Below are 22,033 nucleotides of genomic sequence, written 5' to 3' on the forward strand. Positions count from 1 at the left end.
TTTAAAATTCAAATAACTTTTATTTAAATTGAAAACAATTCTTAAAACTGCATTTAGAGTCACAACCCTTTTGTTATAAAAATCACAAGGAGTATTTCTAGGTAAGGCAGAAGTCTTTCTAGGTTAACAAGACCAGATTTGACTTTGGACTTTATTCTTTAAAAAATTGTAGAGAATGGAGAAAAAAATAGGTTATATACAGAAAACATTATCTACATATGTACTCAGAGGTACAAATTTGGTGACAGAAGACACTTAAGTACATGGTGGCATCTCAGAAGCAGTTCTCCAAGAGCTTAGTTTTATTTTCTTATCTTTTAAGAATGCCTAAGATGCATCTTCATCTTCAATCTTGGGAGCCAAGTAGTACTTTAAATGTCCCATATCAGCAATTTTATACTCTACAACTGAAAGAAGACAAAAACATAGTTCATTAATGAGAAGTACCACATATACTACCTACAAAACAAGATTCAACAAATTTATCTTACCAAGGGGTACATCTGCAGACATACTGAGTGTTACTGTAGGAGAGAGTGGAGTGGCTTTTGTGAAGAAGTTCAGGTACCTCAGTGCAAAAGTTAGCTGAACTGGCTCATTCATTTCTATGGTAACCTAAGGGAGAAAACAAGATTCATCATATTGAAAAATGTCAAGCAAGTTGCAACCCATTAGTTTATGATATATATTTAAAAACAAATTTAGAGAGCTTCTTTTTATGGAAATATTTTCTAATAAATAAATCAACTAATAAATGAAAAAGGAATTAAATATATTAATATATTACAACTCTGCAAACCCTAATGACTTAATGAATGTAGACAATGCTTATTATAGCTGCTAAAATCACAAAAAGATATCCAGATACTTCATGCCTTCTACTGGAGGTATATACCACTGTCTATCAAGTGTTCTTGCTCTCCCACCCCCAAACAAACAGAACACCCTGAATATCATCAAGCCTCTAAAGCTATGGCTACCAGTTTATAGGAAATACGAGGTAGAGGAACATATTAATTGACACAAGGGTACAATCGGCAAAATCCAGACTCTGGCAAACTCGATGACAAATGACCTAGTTTCTTCAACAAATAAAACTGTAATAGACAAGGGAAAAAAGAAATTGGAGAGAACCAATGGGATGAAGAAAATTTAAGGGGCATACCAACCAACTGCAATGTACGGACCTTATTAAAATTTTGATTCAAACTGTTCTGAAATAACTAAGGAAATAGGAACACTGATAAATTCCTTAATATTGAATAATTTCCTTAGATGTGTAAAGTTTAATGTTTATACTTGACATAATATTAAAATATTTATGGAAGAACTAATATTTGAGATTTAAAAACGAAGTTGGCAGGGGAGTGAAATGTAATTTAGGAGACAAAAGTCACAATTAGCCTCTGGGCTTTTGTTATTAATATTTTTTTAAAACATCTTTATTTAAATGGAGTTTTACCTTCATTTAAACTGAGGGTTGGGGGCCGACCCCGTGGCTTAGCGGTTAAGTGCGCGTGCTCCGCTACTGGCGGCCTGGGTTCGGATCCCGGGCGCGCACGGATGCACCACTTGTCCGGCCATGCTGAGGCGGCATCCCACATACAGCAACTAGAAGGATGTGCAACTATGACATACAACTATCTACTGGGGCTTTGGGGAGAAAAAGGGAAAAAAAGGAGAATTGGCAATGGATGTTAGCTCAGGGCCGGTCTTCCTCAGCAAAAAGAGGAGGATTGGCATAGATGTTAGCTCAGGGCTGATTTTCCTCACAAAAAAATAAATAAATAAATAAAATAAACTGAGGGTTGACTACTCATGCAAGGGACAAGAAAATAATATCTAATATTTACTATAAACTTACAATATGCCAGATGCTGTGTTAAGCACTTTGAATGTTACCATATTTAATCCTGATAATCCTGTGAGGATAGGACCTTTAATTGTCCTTGATTTACAGAGAGTTAACTGATGTTCATAGGCTGGCAAGTATAAGTTTTATTTTAGTACAGTTACCAAATACTAGTTTATAAATACTCCAAGGATCTAAAAAAAGGACTTGATTACAGGAAAAGTCTAATTTAAGGATATTTAGGAATTAGCGTGTGCTTTATTTTTTTGGTTAAATGAGGGTTCTCTAGGCCCCCTTTTGGGCCTACCACAAAGAAAGTTAGTATGAGGATTACATACCCCATAACAGCTAGATTATTACCCTGAACAAGATCCTTCTGGTGAACGGCTGTCCTATGCTCAATTATTTGCTAAAAGCAGAGTAAATACCTCCAGAAAGCTAAAGGTTAGAGACACCTAGTTTCCCAATCCTGTCCATAGAGTATGTGTGGGTTTGACACACGAACCCATTGTTCTGTGGTTTATAAAGAAAGCACTGACTTTGCATTCCCTTCTCACAAATTATAAATTAAACGGCACTTATAAATCACCTGCAGATTTCAACACTATCTTTTAGTTCTCACAAATTAGTTACTCAGAAATGCAGTTGTCTATTTTTCTTTAGAGTTTTCTTTAATTTTAGCAATTACACCTTGTTCTAGACTGAATGTTTGTGTCCTCCCCCCAAATTCATGTTAACATAGAATCTCCAGTGTCACGGTATTTAGAGATGAGACCTTTGGGAGGTACTTAGGGTCATGAGGGTGGAGCCCTTACAAATGGGATTAGTACCCTTATAAAAGAGACCCCAGAGAGCTCCCTTGCCCCTTCCACCAGTGAGAAGGCTGCCATCTGTGGACCAAGAAGCAGGTCCTCATCAGACATAGAATCTGCCAGCTTCCCAGCCTCCAGGACTGTGAGAAATAAATTTCCATTGTTTATAAGCCACCAGTCTATGGTATTTTGTCATAGCAGCACAGACTAAGACATAACCTAATGTTAAGCCGTGTTACAATTCTCTTCCAAGTATTTTCTGTTTACTTAAAAACTACTTACAGCTTCCTCCTCTTTATCAACATTACTTGTTTGTGACAACTTAATATTTCCATTTCCAAGTTCTCCACTTGCAGAAAATTTCACTCCATCTTTTGCACAGGAAATTACAACAGCATCTCCAATATGACTGAGATCTCGGCATATACGTGCAAATTCGCCAGAAGGCATCTTCACTACACAGCTATACTCTTGTTCCTATAGAACAAAAAAAAGTTGCTGGAAATTAAAGATTTGTCACCCTCACTTTCTGAAGAATCAGCATCTAAACAAGAACTCAGGGGGCCAGCCCAGTGGCTGAGTGATTCAAGTTCCGCACGCTCGGCTTCAGCAGCCCAGTTTTGTGGGTTCGGATTCGGAGCATGGACCTATACCACTTGTCAGCCATGCTGTGGCAGGTGACCCACATATAAAAAATGGAGAAAGAATGGCACAGATGTTAGCTCAGGGCTAATCTTCCTCAAGCAAAAAAAAGAGGAGGATTGGCAGCGGATGTTAGCTCAGGGTGAGTCTTCCTCAGCAAAAAACTCAAAAACAAACAAACCAAGAACTCAGAATTTAAGATTTTCTGATTTTGAAAAATATCACTCATTGTGCAATTCCCTAACACAATCTAACCACTCAAAAAATAAATGCAGATATAAATACATATGTTATAAGAAAACAAATAAGAAGTTAAACCTTTGACACTAAATGCACTGTCCAGGGAACTAGAGCCTCCCTGTAATAACCCTCCAGGGCTAAATCAAGAGGACATTAGAGAACGGCATACAAACTGCAAACAATGATGGTGCAAGCAGGCCTACCTGCCTCCCAAAACAAAACAAGAGAATATGATATTAGATATTTTATTTATTTTTTTGTGAGGAAGATCATCCGTGAGCTAACATCTATCACCAATCCTCCTCTTTTTTGCTGAGGAAGATTGGCCCTGGTCTAACATCCATGCCCATCTTCCTCTACTTTATACGGGATGCTGCCACAGCATGGCTTGACAAGCGGTGCGTCAGTGCGTGCCTGGGATCCGAACCCTGGGCTGCCGCGGCGGAGCACTCGCACTTAACTGCTATGCCACCGAGCCGGCCCACTGATATTAGGTATTTTAAACATCCCAACACCTCTTCTCTCCTTTGACATTGATAAACCTAGTCTTAACAAAAACCAAGCATTCTAAGGGGAAAAAAACATGCATGGAGGTTAATGCAAATATGCACACTTGGCAGCAACGAATTCAACAAATGATCCATTTTAGAGTACTGTAGTATAATAAAATGACAAATGTGTCAGTCTAAATACTAAAACCCCACTTTGGAACATGCATCAGCAGATATATAGAAAAAGTTCTATTAGGAAGTAGGCTTTAAAATTATTATATTAACATGTGTAACTATCATGGCTATGTACAGTACACTCAATCAGAAACTTTGAGGGGCTGGCCCCGTGGCCTAGTGGTTAAGTTTGGCATGCTCCACTTCAGTGGCTGGGGTTTGTGGGTTCAGATCCCGGGCATGGAGCTACACCACTGTCAGCCATGCTGTGGCGGCAACCCACATACAAAATAGAGGAAGATCAGCACAGATGTTAGCTCAGCTACCATCTTCCTCAAGCCAAAAAAAAAAAGAAGAAGACTGGAAGATTGGAAACAGATGTTACCTGAGGGCAAATCTTCCTCAGGAAGAAAAAAAAACAAACAAAAAAACTTCGATACTCACTGGAATCCCAAGTTGTTCAACATCTAAATCCATCAACTTCATTTCATAGTCTGAAACCTTTTCTTGATCTACCAAAAGAAAGCAAATGTTGAAGAAAAGCATGTAAGTTTATAACTATAATGTAAATTTTACAAGCATCATAAACATCATCTTAAATTTCTCACAGCTTTGAGAAATACTGACACATTTTAATTTTCTCTAGCATAACTCAGTAGAAGAGTATGACTTACTTGGAGCTTCAAATACTAGTGCCAAGGTGTCTGCATTATCTTCAGCCCTTAGGGTAATGATGTCTTCATTGCCAGCACATTTTAGTATTTTGGACATACTAGAACGCAGAAGACACAGGGTTTAAAATCGACACCATCTTCTCAAGATCATTAGATTTCTAAGCAATTAAAACAAGGAATTACCATTTTTACCCATTAGGCTGTCTGATGAATTCGAGAGTGAGGTAAATGTACTGCAGGAGGATGTAGAAACCGTTCCAGCCCTTTTGAAATGCAATTTGGCAGTATTTGCACTTAAACTAAAAAGCCCACACCGTACCACCAGCAGTTTCATTTCTGGATATAAATAAAAGAGCAATATTTTCTGAATTGCAAATCTCTTTTAGTGGGTGAAGTAAATTATTGGGCCGCGATGACCATTATAAACGATCTAATTAATACACCTATTAAAACACACTGCATGTAGCATGGGTAAATATTTCTCATAAGCTTTTTACAACTTAAATATGTGTATGTGCTAGACAGTGACCAAAAGTTGAAAGCCACTGCCCTGGAGAAATCTTTCCTCAAATCCAAGACCTTGGGTGCTCACTGCAACTTTGTAATAATAAGAGACCAGCAACAACCTATTGTCCCTAAGTAAGGAGACAGGCCTAGAGATCGTTATAAAGCGGTTAAAGTCAGCCGGGACCAAGGTTTCTCATCCAAGGCCCCCGGCACCCAATGACCAAAGAGCTCTGGAACAGTCTTTTCCTGGCACCGCAGAGAAGCCCGTCATTTTCCCGCCACCACCGCTTTGTGACTTTGGCGCGGAAAGAGCCGGTTCGCGCGGCCGCCAGCGCGGGCTTTCGGAACCGCGCGCTGCGCTGGGTCCCGCCCCCCAGCACAGCAGCCCAATGACAAAGCACAGATGGCCCACGCCGGCCAATGAGGACCCGGCTCGGAGGCGCTCCCGCCAAGAGCTGGGGTCGCGGGGAGCAGGACCGGCTCCCCGCCGCCCTGCGGCTCACCTGGTGAGGTTCACGCCCATGGCCAGGTTGCGGTCGCAGCGGTACGTGTCGAAGCCCTCCGAGCGCAGGGTGAGCTGCACCAAGGAGACGTGGGACGAGTCCATGCTCTGCAGGTTCACGCCGCTCGAGCTGATGTCCCAGCAGGCCTCGTTGATAAGGTCCTTAAGAGCCTCCAGCACCTTCTTCAGGATGGAGCCCTGGACCAGGCGCGCCTCGAACATGGTGGCGGAGTCGCAACGAAGCGGCTACAGTCAAAGGAAAGGAGGAAGGTGTAGCCGGCTTAGGCTTCACAGAATGAAAGCAAGCGAGCGCACGCAGCGGCAAAAGCCCGAGAGGGTGGAGAATCACACGCCTGCCCCGCCTGCGACCGTTTAACACCGCCGCGTCTGCGAACGCGCGCTCTCTGCCCCTGCGCCCCTTGCCGAGGCGTCACCACGCTGCCCGCCCACCGTCTGGGTGGAGAGACTCCGGGGCCAGTCGCGTGCCTCCTCCGCTCAAAGCCCGCCCACCCCGAACATCCATTGGAGGATGAGGGGGTGGAGGCGGGAACCCAGCGCCTCCCCGGGCCAAGAGGCGGGGTCAGGCAGGACTCCCCGCCTTTTTGTCCTGTTCCGGAGTCTGGACGCTGGACGAGTCCGGGCATAGTGAGGGCCAGGCCCGGGCCAGGAGTTGTTGAGCGTCAGCTTTATGGTGCCTCCTCAACCTCTGGCTTTGGGAATAAAGAGTTTCCAGTCACGCAAGTGAAAGTGAAACACAAATCCAGCCTACCGGGAGGAAAACCCGCCTGTAGCCTGAAGAGAACAGCTGCTTTAAATGTGCATTTTATTATTGCTATTATAGAAGTCACGCGCTCCTAAAAGTCCAACGATAAAGAGGTGTACAGTTATGATAAAGTTATGATAAAGTTAAGCCACATACCCCCCCAAGCTCATACCATGCAATCGGTGCTTTTATACTGCTTTCTAACCTTTTTTTCTGTACAAATACATATTTTTAAAAACAAAAATGGGTTCATCCTGTTAACACTTCTGCAATGTACTTAATAAAGTATGTTTTATGCCACGTTCATCTGTTTTGTATCAGTATCTTTTTAAAAGATGGCATAATATCCTATGTATGTAACCTAATTTACGGATTTCTTGTAATTACGAATACCTTTGGGCACTTAGGTGATTGTTCTGAGCTCAACTCCTTGAAGTAGTATTGCTGGGTTGAAGATCATACATATTAAATTTTGGTAAGTGTTACTAAATTGACAGCTAAAATATTGCAGTTTATGTTCCAGCCAAGACTGTGAGCATACTCATTTCCCCTTATTTTCCTAACTATAGATATTAGCAATCTCATTTTTAAATTTGTGCTCATTTGTGTGAAAATTTCAATTTGCATATTAAAAATTGTTACAGGTTGGACCTCTCATATATTTCTTGACTATTGCATGCTTATACTTTTTCTATTGAACTTTTTCCTATTGATTAAAAGGAGCACTTTATATATTATATTAATCATTTCCATATTATATATATCCCCTTGTTGTTTCTCTTTTGCTTTGATTACAGCATTTCCTTTTAGTTGCGGTTGATATCTTATCTTGGTCTGTAGAATTCTTTAGTTTTTCTACCATATATCTAGGATTTGGTTTTATTTATCCTGTTCAGGGAATTTTGTGTTCCTGAATAAGAAGATTCATGTATTTCATCATGTCTAGAATATTCTCAACCATTATGGCTTCAAATATTGCCTTTCCTCAGTCTTTCCCTCCCTCTGGCATTGCTATTAGATGTGTCTATTTCATTTAATTGAAGATACCTTCAATTGCTGTTGTTTGTTTTTTTGCTACTGAGTTGTATGAGTTCTTTATATGTTTTGGATATTAGCCCCTTATCAGATATATGATTTGCAATTATTTCCTCCCATTCAGTAGGTTGCCTTTTCATTTTGTTGATGATTTCCCATTTGTAAATTTTGATACTAGCACTTTCTTGCTGTATGTGTGATCAGTTATCCTTTTGCATACATCTATATATCAAAATATAACAGCTTCATCTTTTTGTGAGTATTTTCCTTTCTTAGGTCTTTTAGAGTCTCCATTCCTTTGCAAAACATGGAATGTGTTCATTTCTCCAGTGAGGAACATTCGCTTCACTAATAACAAAGGTATACTCTGCTACTCTGTTTCTGTGCTTTTTGCTTAGATAATGAAATTTTGGTTTAATGCTAAGTCAAAGTGTAGTAGATTTGAAGACATTTTAAATGGCAATTAAACTCCACCCATGTGGTACCCACAATGCACATGATCAATTGAAATGAGGGCATATGAATGGCTATGACCTGTGGTCAGAGAAGGCCTCTCCAAGGAGGTAGCATTTTACCAGAGAAGCTAGCTATTTGGAGAGTGGAAGAAAGAGTATTCTAGGCTGAAAGACTAGTATGTTTTAAAAGGACAGCATGCTTAGAAGGGGTTAAGATAGTAGTTTTAGATTTCAAAGATTTTGAGGGGATATGTTTAATTGAGATATAATTGGCATATAATAGAACTCAAAGATTGGTGTGTCTGGGGCCGGCCTGGTGGCGCAAGTGGTTAAGTGCGGGTGCTCCGCTGTGGCGGCCCAGGGTTCGTGGGCCCGGATCCCCGGTGCGCACCGTCGCACTGCTTGTCGAGCCATGCTGTGGCGGCGTCCCATATAAAGTGGAGGAAGATGGGCACGGATGTTTAGCCCAGGGCCAGTCTTCCTCTGCAAAAAAAGAGGAGGATTGGTGGGCTCGCCCGTGGCTTAGTGGTTAAGCGCACGTGCTCCATTACTGGCGGCCCCGGTCGATCCTGGGCACACACCTACGCACCGCTTCTCCGGCCATGCTGAGGCCGCGTCCCACATACAGCAACTAGAAGGATGTGCAACTACGACATACAACTATCTACTGGGGCTTTGGGGGAAAAAAGGAGGAAGATTGGCAATAGATGTTAGCTCAGAGCCAGTCTTCCTCAGCAAAAAGAGGAGGATTGGCATGGATGTTAGCTCAGGGCTGATCTTCCTCATAAAAAAAAAAAAAAAGGGGGGGGGCCGGCCCGGTGGCGCAAGCGGTTAAGTGCGCGCGCTCCGCTGCAGCGGCCCAGGGTTCGCTGGTTCGGATCCCGGGAGCGCACCGACACACTGCTTGGCAAGCCATGCTGTGGTGGCGTCCCATATAAAAGTGGAGGAAGATGGGCACAGATGTTAGCCCAGGGCCATCTTCCTCAGCAAAAAAAGAGGAGGAATGGCGGATGTTAGCACAGGGCTGATCTCCTCACAAAAAAAAAAAAAAAAAAAAAAGATTGGTGCGTCTGGAACACCATTGAACAATAGGAAGAGTGGTGCAAGATGAGGTTGCAAAGAGAGGCAGGGGTGAAGTCTCATAGGACTTTGCAAGCCCTCTAAATGCAAGGGAAAGTTATCCAAAGAAGGTCTTTGATGTGATCTAATTTGTTTTAAGAGATCACTTTAACATCTGGTAAAGGTACTATTCCAATCAGTGAGAGAAAGAATGAATTAGGTAATTATGATGAAACAGTTGGTAAAACTTCTAGGAAAGAATAAAGCTATAGATTCTTCCTAATAACTGTTCACTGAAATAAATTTCAGATAGATTAAAGAATTAAAATTCAAATAAATGTAAACCCAGTAAGAAATGGAAAAGTATTTTGGTAAATATTTATGACATCTTTCTGTGAACATCTAAACATAAAAAGAAAAACCTGTCAAACATAAAGAATGACATACATAAGTTTTAAAACTTTGGTATGCTTAAGAGAGCTGTGTTGGTTAGTACACTTTATTTTTTTTATAAATTCTAATCATTAGTTACTATTTTTTATTTATTTATTTTCCCCCCAAAGCCCCAGTAGATAGTTGTATGTCATAGTTGCACATCCTTCTAGTTGCTGTATGTGGGATGCGGCCTCACATGGCCGGAGAAGCGGTGCGTCGGTGCGCACCCGGGGTCCGAACCCGGGCCACCAGCATTGGAGTGCGAGCACTTAACCGCTAAGCCACGGGGCCAGCCCAGATAGTACACTTTAAATTTTCATGACAGAGAACCCAATTCAAACTGATGAAGAGAAAAGGAAAATTTATACATCTCAACAAAAGCCAGAGGTATCTGGCTTCCAGTGTCCAAGGCCCAGTCTTAGTAAATGTATGAAAAAATGGTTAGCCATATATTTGTGTGTGTGTGTGTGAGGAAGATCAGCCCTGAGCTAACATCCACGCCAATCCTCCCCTTTTTGCTGAGGAAGATTGGCCCTGGGCTAACATCCGTGCTCATCTTTCTCTACTTTATATGGGACGCTGCCACAGCATGGCCCGACAATCAGTGCGTCGGTGTGCGCCCGGGATCCGAACCCAGGCCACCAGCAGCGGAGTGCGTGCACTTAACGGCTACGCCACGGGGCTGGCCCTGGTTAGCTGTATTAATAGGCAAAGAAATATAAATTAAAGGGAGATAGAATTTTAACATACTGTATAATAAAAATTGTGTTAACACCCATTTATTAGGAAGGATTCAAAGAAGTGGGCGCTTTCATGCATTGAAGATGGGAGTACAAATTCGTGTGACTTTTCTAGTGGTAATTTGGAAATGTGTATGGAAAGCCTTAGAATTTTGTTTATTCTTTGACACAGAAGTTCAATCTCTAGACTTTTTTTCTAAAGAAGTAACCAGAGATACTCACTAAGATGAAGCATGTTTAAGAATGTTTCTTATAGAATTATTAACAATTCTCCTGAAATTGGAAATAACCTTGAGGTCTAAAAATATGGTCTTTGTAAGGTAAATTATGGTAAATCTGTAAGATGGAATACTATATAGCCTTTCAAATACTGTTCTCAAAGGGCACTTAATGATAAAGAGAAAAGTCATGTTATGAAACAGTATAAACAATAGTATTCCAATTTTCTAAAATTGTTATATCTGGGTGTAAGTGCACAGAAAATAGAAATAAAAGGCAAGAATATAAATATTAACAGTAATTATCTGTGGCTGATGATACCACAAATCATTTAAATATTTTTCATTATACTTTTCTGCATTTCCCACACTTTCTTCATCAAACATGTATTGATCAGAAAATGTTAATGAAGGTTGGGAGAGAAAAATGCTGTAAACGATTTTATACAATTTCTGGCAAATTTCTTTACAAGGTGATATCATGTATTAGAGTGATTCTCAATCCTGGTTGCACATTACACTCACCTGGGGAGCTTAACAACAACAACTAAAGCCTATTTCCTCTAGGCTCCATCTCCAGAGATTCTTATTTAGTTGGTCTAGGGTGGGCCCTCCATTAGTATGTTTTAGAAGCTCCCCAGGTAATTCCAGTGAATAATCAGGACTGAGTAGTACTGTCTCAGCACGTGTGATCAATAGATGCATATTTGTGCTTAAAGCCACCTGCGCCCCCATGTAGACTATTGGTTTGAAAAAGTAAGACCTATAGTTTATCAGAGAGGTGACTGACATTATAGTTTAGATGGACTGTCTAATAATCTAATAGGTCTATTAGTCTGAGAGAGTACAGATTTTGTATTTCTGAAGCTTTAAGAAGTTTGACAATTCTGCATAGCCCATTCTCGAGTCCATTTTGCATGTCATCTCATTAAACTGAATACGAAGTTTTAGCTGAGAACACTTGTCAAACTAAGAAGTAGAAAGGCAACATGAAGGGCAAGATAAAAAGCAGATAAAGCCTGTTTTTGTTTATTGACAATTTTTTTTTTTAAGGAAGATGGCCCTGAGCTAACATCTGTTGCCAATCTTCCTCCTTTTTTTTTCCCTCCCCAAAGCTCCAGTAGATGGTTGTATGTCATAGTTGTACATCCTTCTAGTTGCTCTATGTGGGATGCTGCCTCAGCATGGCTTGATGAGCGGTGCATAGGTCTGCACCCAGGATCCAAACTGTTGCCGCCGAAGTGGAGCGTGCGAACCTAACTGCTATGCCACCAGGCTGGCCCCTTGAGAGTTCTTTAAAGAATTTATTGTTTAAAGAATTGTTTACTGACAACTCTTCCCCTCAAAGAGAGGAAAAACACTATTCAGGGAACTAAAGAATTGTCACTTGTACCAATGCAGTTTTCAAATATCAAGAAGTGGGGAGATTTTTTTTTTTTTGTGCTGAGGAAGATTCGCCCTGAGCTAACATCTGTTGCCAATCTTTCTCTTTTTGCTTAAGGAAGATTTGCCCTAAGCTAACATCTGTGCCAATCTTCCTCTGTTTTGTATGTGGATCGCTGCCACAGCATGGCTGCCGAGGAGTGGCGCAGGTCCATGCCCGGGAACCGAACCCTGGCCACTGAAGCGGAGTGTGCCAAACGTAACCACTAGGCCATGGGGCCAGCCCCTGGGGAGGTGTTTTTATTATAGAATGATAATAATTATAGCAACAGCTGCCCACTTATACTGAGCTCACAGTCAGCCTGCACATTCTGAGGAACTAACAATCTCAAGCTAGTTACTTCTACTAACCAAATAACATCTGAAAACAATGGAACTGACCAATGAAAAGAAATCACTATACGCAAGACATGCCACAAGCCTGGAAGAAATGAACCTAGAGGAAAGAGCTAATACGAGGAATAGAAGAGAAAAATCAGGGATAGAGGAGGAGGTGTGAGGTGATGTAAAGGAACAAAATTCTTCTTTGGGCTGGAGGTGGGGGGAGATTTTTACTTTTAATTTCTTTCTACAATTGAGGGAGGCACTCTAAAGCTGACCTAAAGTCCTGTTAGCATGACTTCCAGAGGTCTGAGTACCTGATTTCTATTCTCTGTAACACTGACTTCAGGAATGGACTCGGTCTGAGCTCAGTTAGCCTGGGAGGGCTGAGTGTGATGGGTAAGAAGTTTGTTCAGGCCAAATTGGAGGGGGTTATCTACTCTAGAAATAATGCTGTACATTCTGAAACTCTGATCTAGGTACACTGCTTCTCCAGCCTCCTTTATAGTAGGCTGGGTTTGAAAGGGAACATCTGAGCTTCTGGAAGGACTGATGCGATGCTTACTCAGATGTGACCATTCACAATTATGTTCCCTAAAGGTGAGGATCTGGATACTAACACCTCCACCTGTCTCAGAGGATGACCTTGTGGCTCCCTCTGTGTTGATGTCCTTCTGTGTCCTTTAGATAATAGAGCTTGCTTAATTTACCCAAGAGTTGTTTGGTCTTTAGATCAAGAGGTGACCACAGAGATTAGTCAAAATGGTGGTCACACAGTCCTTGACAGATTAAAAGATTTTTAAAATTAACATCAGCATGTTATTTACTTTTATAAATAGCATTAAAAGATAAAATAAAAAACAAAAACAAAGCTTTCTCTAAATAAATTATGGTCTGAAGGGAGTGGTCTGTATCTCCAAAAAAACCCCGCAAGGATTTGTGCAATGTCGGTAATAGGAAACATAGCATTCCCTGAGTTCAGTGTTCCTCCACATCTTTTTTTACTGTCACTTTGAAGCACTGTTACAGGAACTTGGGAATATAGGACATACAGAAATCAAGAAAATATAATGTCCTTCTCAGAATTCTCACTCCTTTCCCAGAAACCCACAGCTCAGGTCAAAATTGCTAATAGGAAACTGCAAGTCCTATGTGTGCAAGTTTCTCTCCTTGTTAAATTACAATATGTTTAAGGGAAGGGACCTCGTTTTATACTTGTTTTACATCACTTACAAGGCAGCGAATAGGAACCGCTAAAGGTAATGCTTGAGCACACGGGTATTAATAATATATTTAGGAAGGCAGGCAGTATGTACAGTGGTTAGTGTGAACTGGTAACTGATTTGTGTTCTAATTGTTAGTGGGCACTTTCTAGCCGTGAGATCTTGGGTAAATCATTTTCCTTTAGGAGAAAATTTAAACCAATTTAATAATTAGGATGTGTCAAGTACATAAGGGATCCGGCTGTGAACAAAGCAGGCAGCGTGCCTGTCCGAAAAGGGTCTTTCAACAGTCCAGAAGACAGAAAAGAAATCTGAAAAACTGCGGAAGATCTTGTCTGTAAAATTAAAATCATATCCACTTCCAAACGTTGTGCGGATTAAACGAGCTAAATTAAAGCGATTACTTAGTTCAGTGCCTAGCACATAAATAACGTTCAACTAGTACTAGAGACAGCTTGGCAAAGCAACGCAGACTTAAGTTTGGCGGGGGGGGGGGGTGAGGCGGGGGGGGGTGGGCACTTCCTTATCACGTGATCCCCTCCTCTTACACAGGCGGGCTCCCCAAGCCTTTCCACTCAGGACCTAACAAGCGTCTACTTATATGTGTGAGGGAAGAGCCCTGGCTACGGTGGACGCGAAGCCGAGAGCAGCAAACACTAGGCGAGCCAGAGACTCGGAGTTACCGCGTCCGGCTCCCGGCAGCCCAAGACCCAGCGCCTGCCATCCCCGGGAAGGCCCGAGCTCCCATTGGCTAGTCTCCCTCGGAAACGCACGCCTTTCCCCGCCCCGTCACGCTGCTGTCCAATGCACGCCTCTCCGCTTCGCTCCGCCCCGCCCTCACTGCCCGCCTCCCTGGCAGATTCGCGCCATTGGTGCATCTCCGGGGCCGTGATGGCGGCGGTGCGCGTGCGCGCTCGCTCCGGGGCCCTCCTCCGGAGAGAAGCGGCCAGCGGGCCTGGGACGGGCCAGACTGACTGCGCCCCGCCACAGTAAAAGGGCGGTGGCGGCGCTGGGCGGGGCCGAGCTCCAGGGCTGGCAGCGGGGCTGCGGTGGGGCCTGCGAGCCGCTCAGGCGTGGCGGGGCCGGCCGAGCGGAGTCCGCGCGCGTCCCCGCTGAGCTGCCCGCTCCGGCGGCTGCGCTGCTCGCCCGCGGCGACGTCGCGCCGGTGTCTCCAGCATGACGGAGCTGAGGCAGAGGGCCGCCCGCGAGCCGGACGGTCCGCCCGAGGACAAGGTAGCGGCGGCGTCGGGGTGGGCGCGGCCGGGGCGGCGGCGGCTCCCGGAGATGCGCGGGGGGCGCGCGCAGAGGGGTCGTCTCGCCTTCTGACCCTTTGTCTCGGCAGACAGTGGCACCCGGGCTGGGCAGCGCGGAGGGTCCTCGGGTGCGGGGCCCCCGGGAAGCGCGCGTCAGGGGTCAGCAGGTAGGGGTCCCGGGGACACGGCTCTGGGTGCAGTTGGGGTTGGTATCTCTGGGGCGTAGGAAGGAGGGCGCGGGGGGTTGCTCACGGCCGCCTGCCTCGCAGTGCTGGTTGGGGGTCCCCTTCCAGTCCCCCACTTCCCTGAGGCTTTCTTCGGTGTGAGGACGTCGAGACCCCGTAAAGCCTTCTCTGGCAGGCGACTCTTTTGAGCCCAACTTAGGGTCTCCGCTCACCTCTAAAATGTTATTTTTTTGGTGGGGGCCATGGGAGACAAGGCCATTGGATTTGCCTCTTAGGCGATTTAAATCCCTTCGTGAAAGTTAGATCTGTTCGCTTTAAGCAGAGTAGTTTAAGTCACACAGTCAGCAGGTATTGGAAGGATACTCCCAATAGATGGGCTTCAAGTGTGGGCATTGATGGGGTAGAGGAGGAGGATAAAAAAGAGGCCATCTTGGCGGGGATGCAGCTTGTTGGGGGGTGAGGGATGAGGGGAGTAGATTCCTTTCCTTGACGTGAGAGGTTTGTGTGGGGGAGTTGAGGAAGGTGGAGAGTGGCTGTAGGGTTGGGACTTCGTGGTAGTATTTTGAGCCTCGAGTTAGCAGTGATCAGGAGCAGTGTATTTGGTAAATTGATCTGGCAGAGTGTGTAGAATGGACTGAGGGGGCCTGGACCAAAATGAGACTGGTTAACTCGGGGATTACCAAAGGCTGACCTGCAGATGTTTTCTTTGGTCCTCATGTTGCTTTAAAAACCAGAAGATTTCTCCTAACAGTCTCAATTTCTTACCTATCTTGGATAATTGGAAGATCTGCCATCATATTCCCACCTGATAACATTTGGCTGGAGCTGAGGAATAGCTGTTCCCACCAATCTCTGTTGCGGTACACCAGGCCCACAGCACCCACTTATGTAGCTTGCAGGTTTCGATAACTGGAGGAAAGGGACATTAGGGGAGACACCAGGAAGGAAGAAAGCACAAGATTTGGTGACAGGGTGTTAACAGAGCAGTTATACTAGGAGGAATGTTTTGGGTGGAAGATAATGGGGTTTTAAACAACCTTTTTGTTGTTGCTATTGGCAGTGGGATCATCCAAGAACTCTCCATATTGAGTTTTAGAATATATTTTGGAGAAAATTTAGGGCTTTGGTGCAAGTTTAGAAGTTGCTTGCAGAGCTAAGGTACTTTGAAATCTCTAGTCTTCCCGTTAAAGATCCTGGTGGGGCCTGCAAGAGCTCTGTCTCCACCCTACATACACTAGTTGGTGAATATTCAGGTGTTTGGAGGCTGTGGAGCTCTGTTTACGGGTGACAGATCAGACTTGATGTTAATGGGACTTTGTGGGCCTAGAAGGTGTTAGAAGAGGGAGAAAAAAGAAGGCATGATAACTAGTGGGCTATGTTTTTGAAGAGCTAACTATTAGTAATAAGTAGACATACTGGTCAAAATAAAACCACACAAACCCCATGGGATTATAGATGAAACAGAAAATTTCTACTCTTCCTACCCAACTCATTGCATCCATCTCCCAGAGAAAAAGTGCTAGTTGATTCTTCAATCCTTTCTCATCCCATGTTTTAGATAGGGAGGGCATGAGGAGCTGTCCAGCTAAAGGTGCCTTAATTTTTTACAGCTACACTTAAACTGCTTATACAGTGACAGACTGTCTGGGGTTGCGAAGTCCGCTAAGTGTGTGTTGCTCCCTAAAACATAGTAGCTACTGCATTCTGCTAAAAGCCTGATCTAGTCCGTTAGCACAGAACAAGGCAATCAGTCCGTCACCCCATCACTCAGTATTTCTGAGTTATCATGTATGGGATTTTTAATAATAAAGATACGTTTTAAGAACTGTGAAATGCTTTATTTGCCTTTGATGAGTGTATATAGTACAGCTTTTTAAAATCTTGATTTATTCTATTTCGTAGTTTGGAAAAACCTCCTTCCATGATTCTGACTTTGTGGATATTCTTGTGTTAGAACTTAAGAAAATTAGAAATAATAAAACATATCTTATTAGGGAAATGAATTGTGAAATGAGAACTTATTTCATAGTAGAAGAATTGAGAAAACAATATCAGCTCAATTCATTAAAAGAACTGGAACAAATTTGAAAGATTCTTTAAAATGTTACAGTTGCTTAACTGCTGTTGCAAAATTGTCTTGTAAATAAGCAGATAATCATTAGTTTCAAAATAATCTGGAGAATGTGTTTGTTATGAAGGTCAGAAGGTATTTTGTTATATTTAGCATCCTAGAATGGAATTTTCAAAGCCAGTTGCTAATAAAGGAAATGTTTTCCTCTGAGAACCGTGCTTATAATTTTAAAGTCCCAAAGCACAGTATTATTGCCAAACTAAGAAACGTGGAATTTAAGCTTTGGGAATGAACCTCTTCCTGCCCAACCATGTGTTTCCAATGGAGCTTAGGAAAGAAAAGGATGAAACATGGCCCAAGAGATTGGCATCTTAAAATTTATGATTGGGTTGGCATTTCAGGAGAGTTTGTCTTGGAGGTTAGAGTGAAGGTTTTGGGATTTTCTGCTGTACTTAGATGCTGGAGTGCTATTTAAATTAGACCTTTACTCATTTCAAGGCTTCTTTTCTAGATGGATAAAACCAGTATGGGGAGGGTCAGCCCCCTGGCTTGGCGGTTAAGTGCGTGCGCTCCGATACTGGCGGCCCGGGTTCAGAACCCCGGGCGCGCACCGACGCGCCGCTTCTCCGGCCATGCTGAGGCCGCGTCCCACGTACAGCAACTAGAAGGATGTGCAGCTATGACGTACAACTATCTACTGGGGCTTTGGGGGAAAAAAAATAAATAAATAAAAAATTAAAAAATAGTATGGGGAAGAAATAGTGACATCATTTAGAAAGGGGAGTTTAAATTTTAACTGAAGACAGTAGTTAAGAGCAGAGGCTGAAGAGTCAGCTAGATCCATCTTGAGCCTGGGTCTGCCACTTATCAGCTGTGTAATTTTGAGCTAATCACTTGTATAAAAGCCTGTTAGTCCATCTTTAAAATGGAGGTGATAAAATAGCATATACTTCAGAGAAGATTTATGTGGATTAAATGAGTATGCATGTTACTTAGGTAGGGCAGGAACTGTCTCATTGTAATGATGTGTTAGCTTTTGTCATTTCTGGTTGAAATATAGTTTTATAGGAAAAACTTTAGTATTCACCTTCCACTCTAGGAAGATGATTAAATCTTCAAGTTACAAGTGTTTAGAGTCATCTTTTCCTGTTCATCACCTTTTAAGGAAAGTGTTATGGGCAGGGCTTGGCCTTCTGGGACCTGTCTTTTCAGTTCATTTTCTTGCTGAATTTTTCAGTGGTAAGAATCACAGTCAAGCTTTAGCTGTAGAAGGAGCATTGCTGTGTGCAGCTATCTTCCCTTCATAGCACTAGTTGTAATATATTTTAGGACAGGGGTGAATAATTAAAAATGGTTTTCTGATAGACTTTTAAGAGTGAACTACTGAAAAAAAAATCTTATTTTAAGAGCTAGAACTACTTCAGATGTAGAAAAAATGCTTTATTTCTTTCAAAAAATTTTTTTTACATTGAGAAACACTTTGGGTATTGAAAAATCAGTAAACCATAACTATGGTTCTCAGACTTAAATAAGGAGAAAAGGCAAAAGATTGATTTGTCATATAATCCACCATTTTAAGTTTCTTCTTTAGGTTGATCAAACAGTATAATTTTATTTTAAAAACTCAATTACTTCCCAATTTATGACTACTTAAAATTAATTTTTTTAAAAAGCTAATTTTGTTTCAAATGTTTTGTGTTTGCACAAATTTGTGATATTCATTAGAAGAATTTATATCTTTTAAAAATGTTAAATTGCTCTCATCAGATGTTAGAACTAGAAGGCATCTTAGAGGTCATTATTTGGGGCAGCCTGGTGGTGTAGTGGTTGAGTTCGTGTGCTCCCCTTCGGCAGCCTGGGGTTCTCGGGTTCGGATCCCAGGTGTGGACCTACACAGTGCTCATCAAGCCATGCTATGGCAGGTGTCCCACATATCAAGTAGAGGAAGATGGGCACAGATGTTGGCCCAGGGCCCATCTTCCTCAGCAAAGAGAGGAGGATTGGCAACAGATATTAGCTCAGGGCTAATCTTCCTCACCAAAAAAAAAAAAAAAAAAAAAAAAAAAGAGGTTATTATTTTATACAAGAGTATACCATAGCCCAAAGAGTTTCTTACTCATTCAGGGTCACACAGCTGGTTAGATGCAGAATGGTTAATAGTATGAAGATTTTCTAATTCCTGTTTTTTCTCTCATGTTGCATAATGCTGCCTTCAAGGGTACAGAATTAATTTACAGACTTTACAAGCTCTGCATTGATTGACTTTAATAGAAAAAAATGCCCAAATATCACCTATTTTTCTTATGTGGCTACAAAAATCAGAAAAATAGCAAAATAAATCTTTCCAAATGTCAAATATATTAAAAAAGTAAATTCTCAGATAGTAAATGTGGAGATTCTGAGGAAAAAAATTTTTTTGGTAGAAAAAGTTGATTAGGGTCAGTTTTCCCAGTTATTGGGTGACTAGTGATTTATACATTTTAAGCCCATCCCTGGGAGCAGCCGCTTGAGTATCCTTGAAAGGAACTCCCAGCATGGTGCGGGCTCCTCACTCTGAGCTGCTTGTCAGGCCGCTTGGAATAAATGCTTTCCAGCTGATGACTCACTATCAGAACTGTTTGTTCTAGCAATAATCATTCATTCAATATTCATCACACCTTCTCCTTAGAACATTCACTGTTCCAGTGTCTGCTGTATACAGTCTCTGTTAGCTCTGAGAGAGGGCTGATATCTGTGTTCATGAGGAAAGTGTCCAGGATTTTATACCAATTTCGGCTCTAAATCCATTCTTTCTCTGCTGACTTAAGAAATCATATAGCTTTGAATGCATCTGGGAAACTTTTGAAATGAATCTTGTAACTAGTTTCACAGGGCAGATAATCATCCTTTAAACTGTTTGAAAAATTGTGAGCATCAACATTTCTGATTTGTGCATTCTCCCATGTTTTCTAGGATCCACATAGGTGGAGTATATTGAACCTGTTAATGGTCCAGTGGGCGTGCAGAGTAACTCTCCTGCACACAGCTTCTTAACCTCTTCCCTGTGCTGTGACAGCCTCCCCAGCCTTCCTGACTGGCGCTGGAGGCTGCCGGGGTGAGAAAGCACAGCCTTGCACAGACGCTGCCACTGGTTTGGAAAAGAGATCGAAGGACCCTGTCTTTTGACTATTAATTTTGCCAGGGTCTTGTTGGAGGAATCCTAATTTGTTCCTGCCATTGGGCAGAGTTCTTGCTTTCCAAGCTTTGTCACGTGATGGTCGCCTGGTTGGTGGTGCGGCACCAGCGAGGGCCAACCTGGGCCACATTAGGCAGCTCGCCCTGCCAGTCCCTGATCTTTGTTCTCATGCTGATTGCCTCAGCAGTCGGTATGGCATAGGGCCCACTTAGTTGAGTGACCTTTTAAAGAAAGTTAAACTTTATTATGTTATTTTGTCTGGGCAATGCGTGGTTCAGAATTTGAAAGGTGCAAAAGGTACACTGTGAACACCTCCTTCCCACCTCCCTAGTTCTCCTCAGAGGCAGCCCCTGGTGCCAGGTTGTGGTGCTTATGAGTACTTGCTGTCCATGGGGAAGGACCTGAGCTCTCCTTCCCAAATCAGATGTTCTTTTGATTTGTTGCCCTTTGGCAGCAGCTCCTTTGTGTTAGGGTCACCACAGGGGTTCCTTTGAAGACTTTGCTGCGTTTTTGAAAGCCCTTGAGACTTGGGATTTAGTGGCAACATTCTGCGCTCTTGGGTCTCTGACATCGAGAGGATGTCTGTCATTGGCCCTGGATCCCTCAGTGGGCGACTGTCAGAGCCTCGTCCCCACAGTCTGTGTCCTGCTAGTCCTGTGGCTTCGTGGCTTCGTGGTCTGCAGGACATTCCTAGGTGCATGTCCCTAGTCAACGCAAACTTACTTTGTCTTAGATCTGACTTTTCTCCTTCTGGACATTGACACTCCTTCTTCTGTCTCCTGTGCAAGTAGAATCAAGTCTCTGAGTTGCTCCTGCTTGACATCCATTGGTCCCTGTGTCTCTGTTCCCTCACCGAGTCCAGGTTACAGGTTCTAACCAGGTGTTACCTCAATTCCTTATCTGTTGCTTTTGCATATTTCACATAGTTGGGGAATTGATGCCTGCACTGTTGTAAACACTTCTAATTGAGCTTTCTCCCTTCAGAATTTGCTCTCAGCCCCTTCTAGTATCTGTCCTTTTTATCTTCTAACAGCTCTGAAACCACCTTATGACTTATGAACAGAAAAAAAAAACCCCAAACAATTCCAGCCCCTTTTTCATGTCTCTTGAATTTGGTCCTTTATAGCCTTCTCTTCTAACCAGCCCCTCCTCCTGCTTGGTGCCTCTGTGACATGGGTCTTGGCTCTTGCTATTTTCAACCCCTGAAATGTGCTCATTTTCTGTTACCCTTCTCCCCTCCTCTACCTATTTAAATCCTGTTTTCTCAAAATCCATTTTAGATCTTCCCCATCTCAATACTGTTTCATCAGGCATGGATTTATTGTAGAAATCACAGAAATGTGTACATATGAGAATGAAATCCATCTACAATCCCATTTCAGAGAAACAGCCATTGTTCAGATGCATAGCTTTCCCAGGTGTTTTGCTACACATGGCTGTAATAGTAGTTACCATGAGTGATCTGATAGCTTGTCTTCTTAAGCTGCCAGAAGCATTTTCCTGCATCATAAGGTTCTTTTTTTTTTATTTTTTGTTTATTGCAGTAACATTGGTTTATACCATTGTATAAATTTCAGGTGTACATCATTATACTTCTATTTCTGCATAGATTACATCATGTTCACCACCCAAATACTTTTTCCTGCATCGTAAGGTTCTTTACAGATAGTATTTCAAACTTTTTTTAATGAAAGAAACAGATGAAGGGGCTGGCCCCGTGGCATAGTGGTTAAGTGCGCGTGCTCCGCTGCTGGCGGCCCGGG

General features: G+C 42.7%; 2 protein-coding genes across 2 annotated transcripts in view; one reads left to right on the forward strand and one right to left on the reverse strand.

Moving 5' to 3' along the window:
* PCNA (proliferating cell nuclear antigen) lies at positions 1-6,284 on the reverse strand. Its single transcript, XM_058563163.1, has 6 exons — positions 5,896-6,284; positions 4,886-4,983; positions 4,656-4,723; positions 2,947-3,141; positions 492-615; positions 1-407 (listed from the first exon to the last, which is right to left on the reverse strand). The coding sequence occupies exons 1-6, from the start codon at positions 6,114-6,116 to the stop codon at positions 328-330; spliced, it is 786 nt and encodes a 261-aa protein (XP_058419146.1). The 5' UTR covers positions 6,117-6,284; the 3' UTR covers positions 1-327.
* An 8,226-nt stretch (positions 6,285-14,510) lies between these two features.
* CDS2 (CDP-diacylglycerol synthase 2) overlaps positions 14,511-22,033 on the forward strand; it is a 54,015-nt gene continuing 46,492 nt past the window's right edge. Inside the window, exon 1 of the mRNA XM_058563161.1 lies at positions 14,511-14,819. Coding sequence (XP_058419144.1) covers positions 14,763-14,819 — 57 coding nt within the window. The 5' untranslated portion in view covers positions 14,511-14,762. The remainder of the gene's footprint in view (positions 14,820-22,033) is intronic.

This window comes from Diceros bicornis, chromosome 19 (genome assembly GCF_020826845.1).
Source record: "Diceros bicornis minor isolate mBicDic1 chromosome 19, mDicBic1.mat.cur, whole genome shotgun sequence".
NCBI lineage: Eukaryota > Metazoa > Chordata > Mammalia > Perissodactyla > Rhinocerotidae > Diceros > Diceros bicornis.

Bases quoted from the DNA above. Each gene is read 5' to 3' on its own strand.
- PCNA (XM_058563163.1), bottom strand. From the start codon at position 6,116: ATGTTCGAGGCGCGCCTGGTCCAGGGCTCCATCCTGAAGAAGGTGCTG. The intron at 4,984-5,895 runs GTGAGCCGCAGG...TCTGCGTTCTAG, and splicing joins ATGGGCGTGAACCTCACCAG to TATGTCCAAAATACTAAAAT. The intron at 408-491 runs GTAAGATAAATT...GTCTTCTTTCAG, and splicing joins GTCTGCAGATGTACCCCTTG to TTGTAGAGTATAAAATTGCT.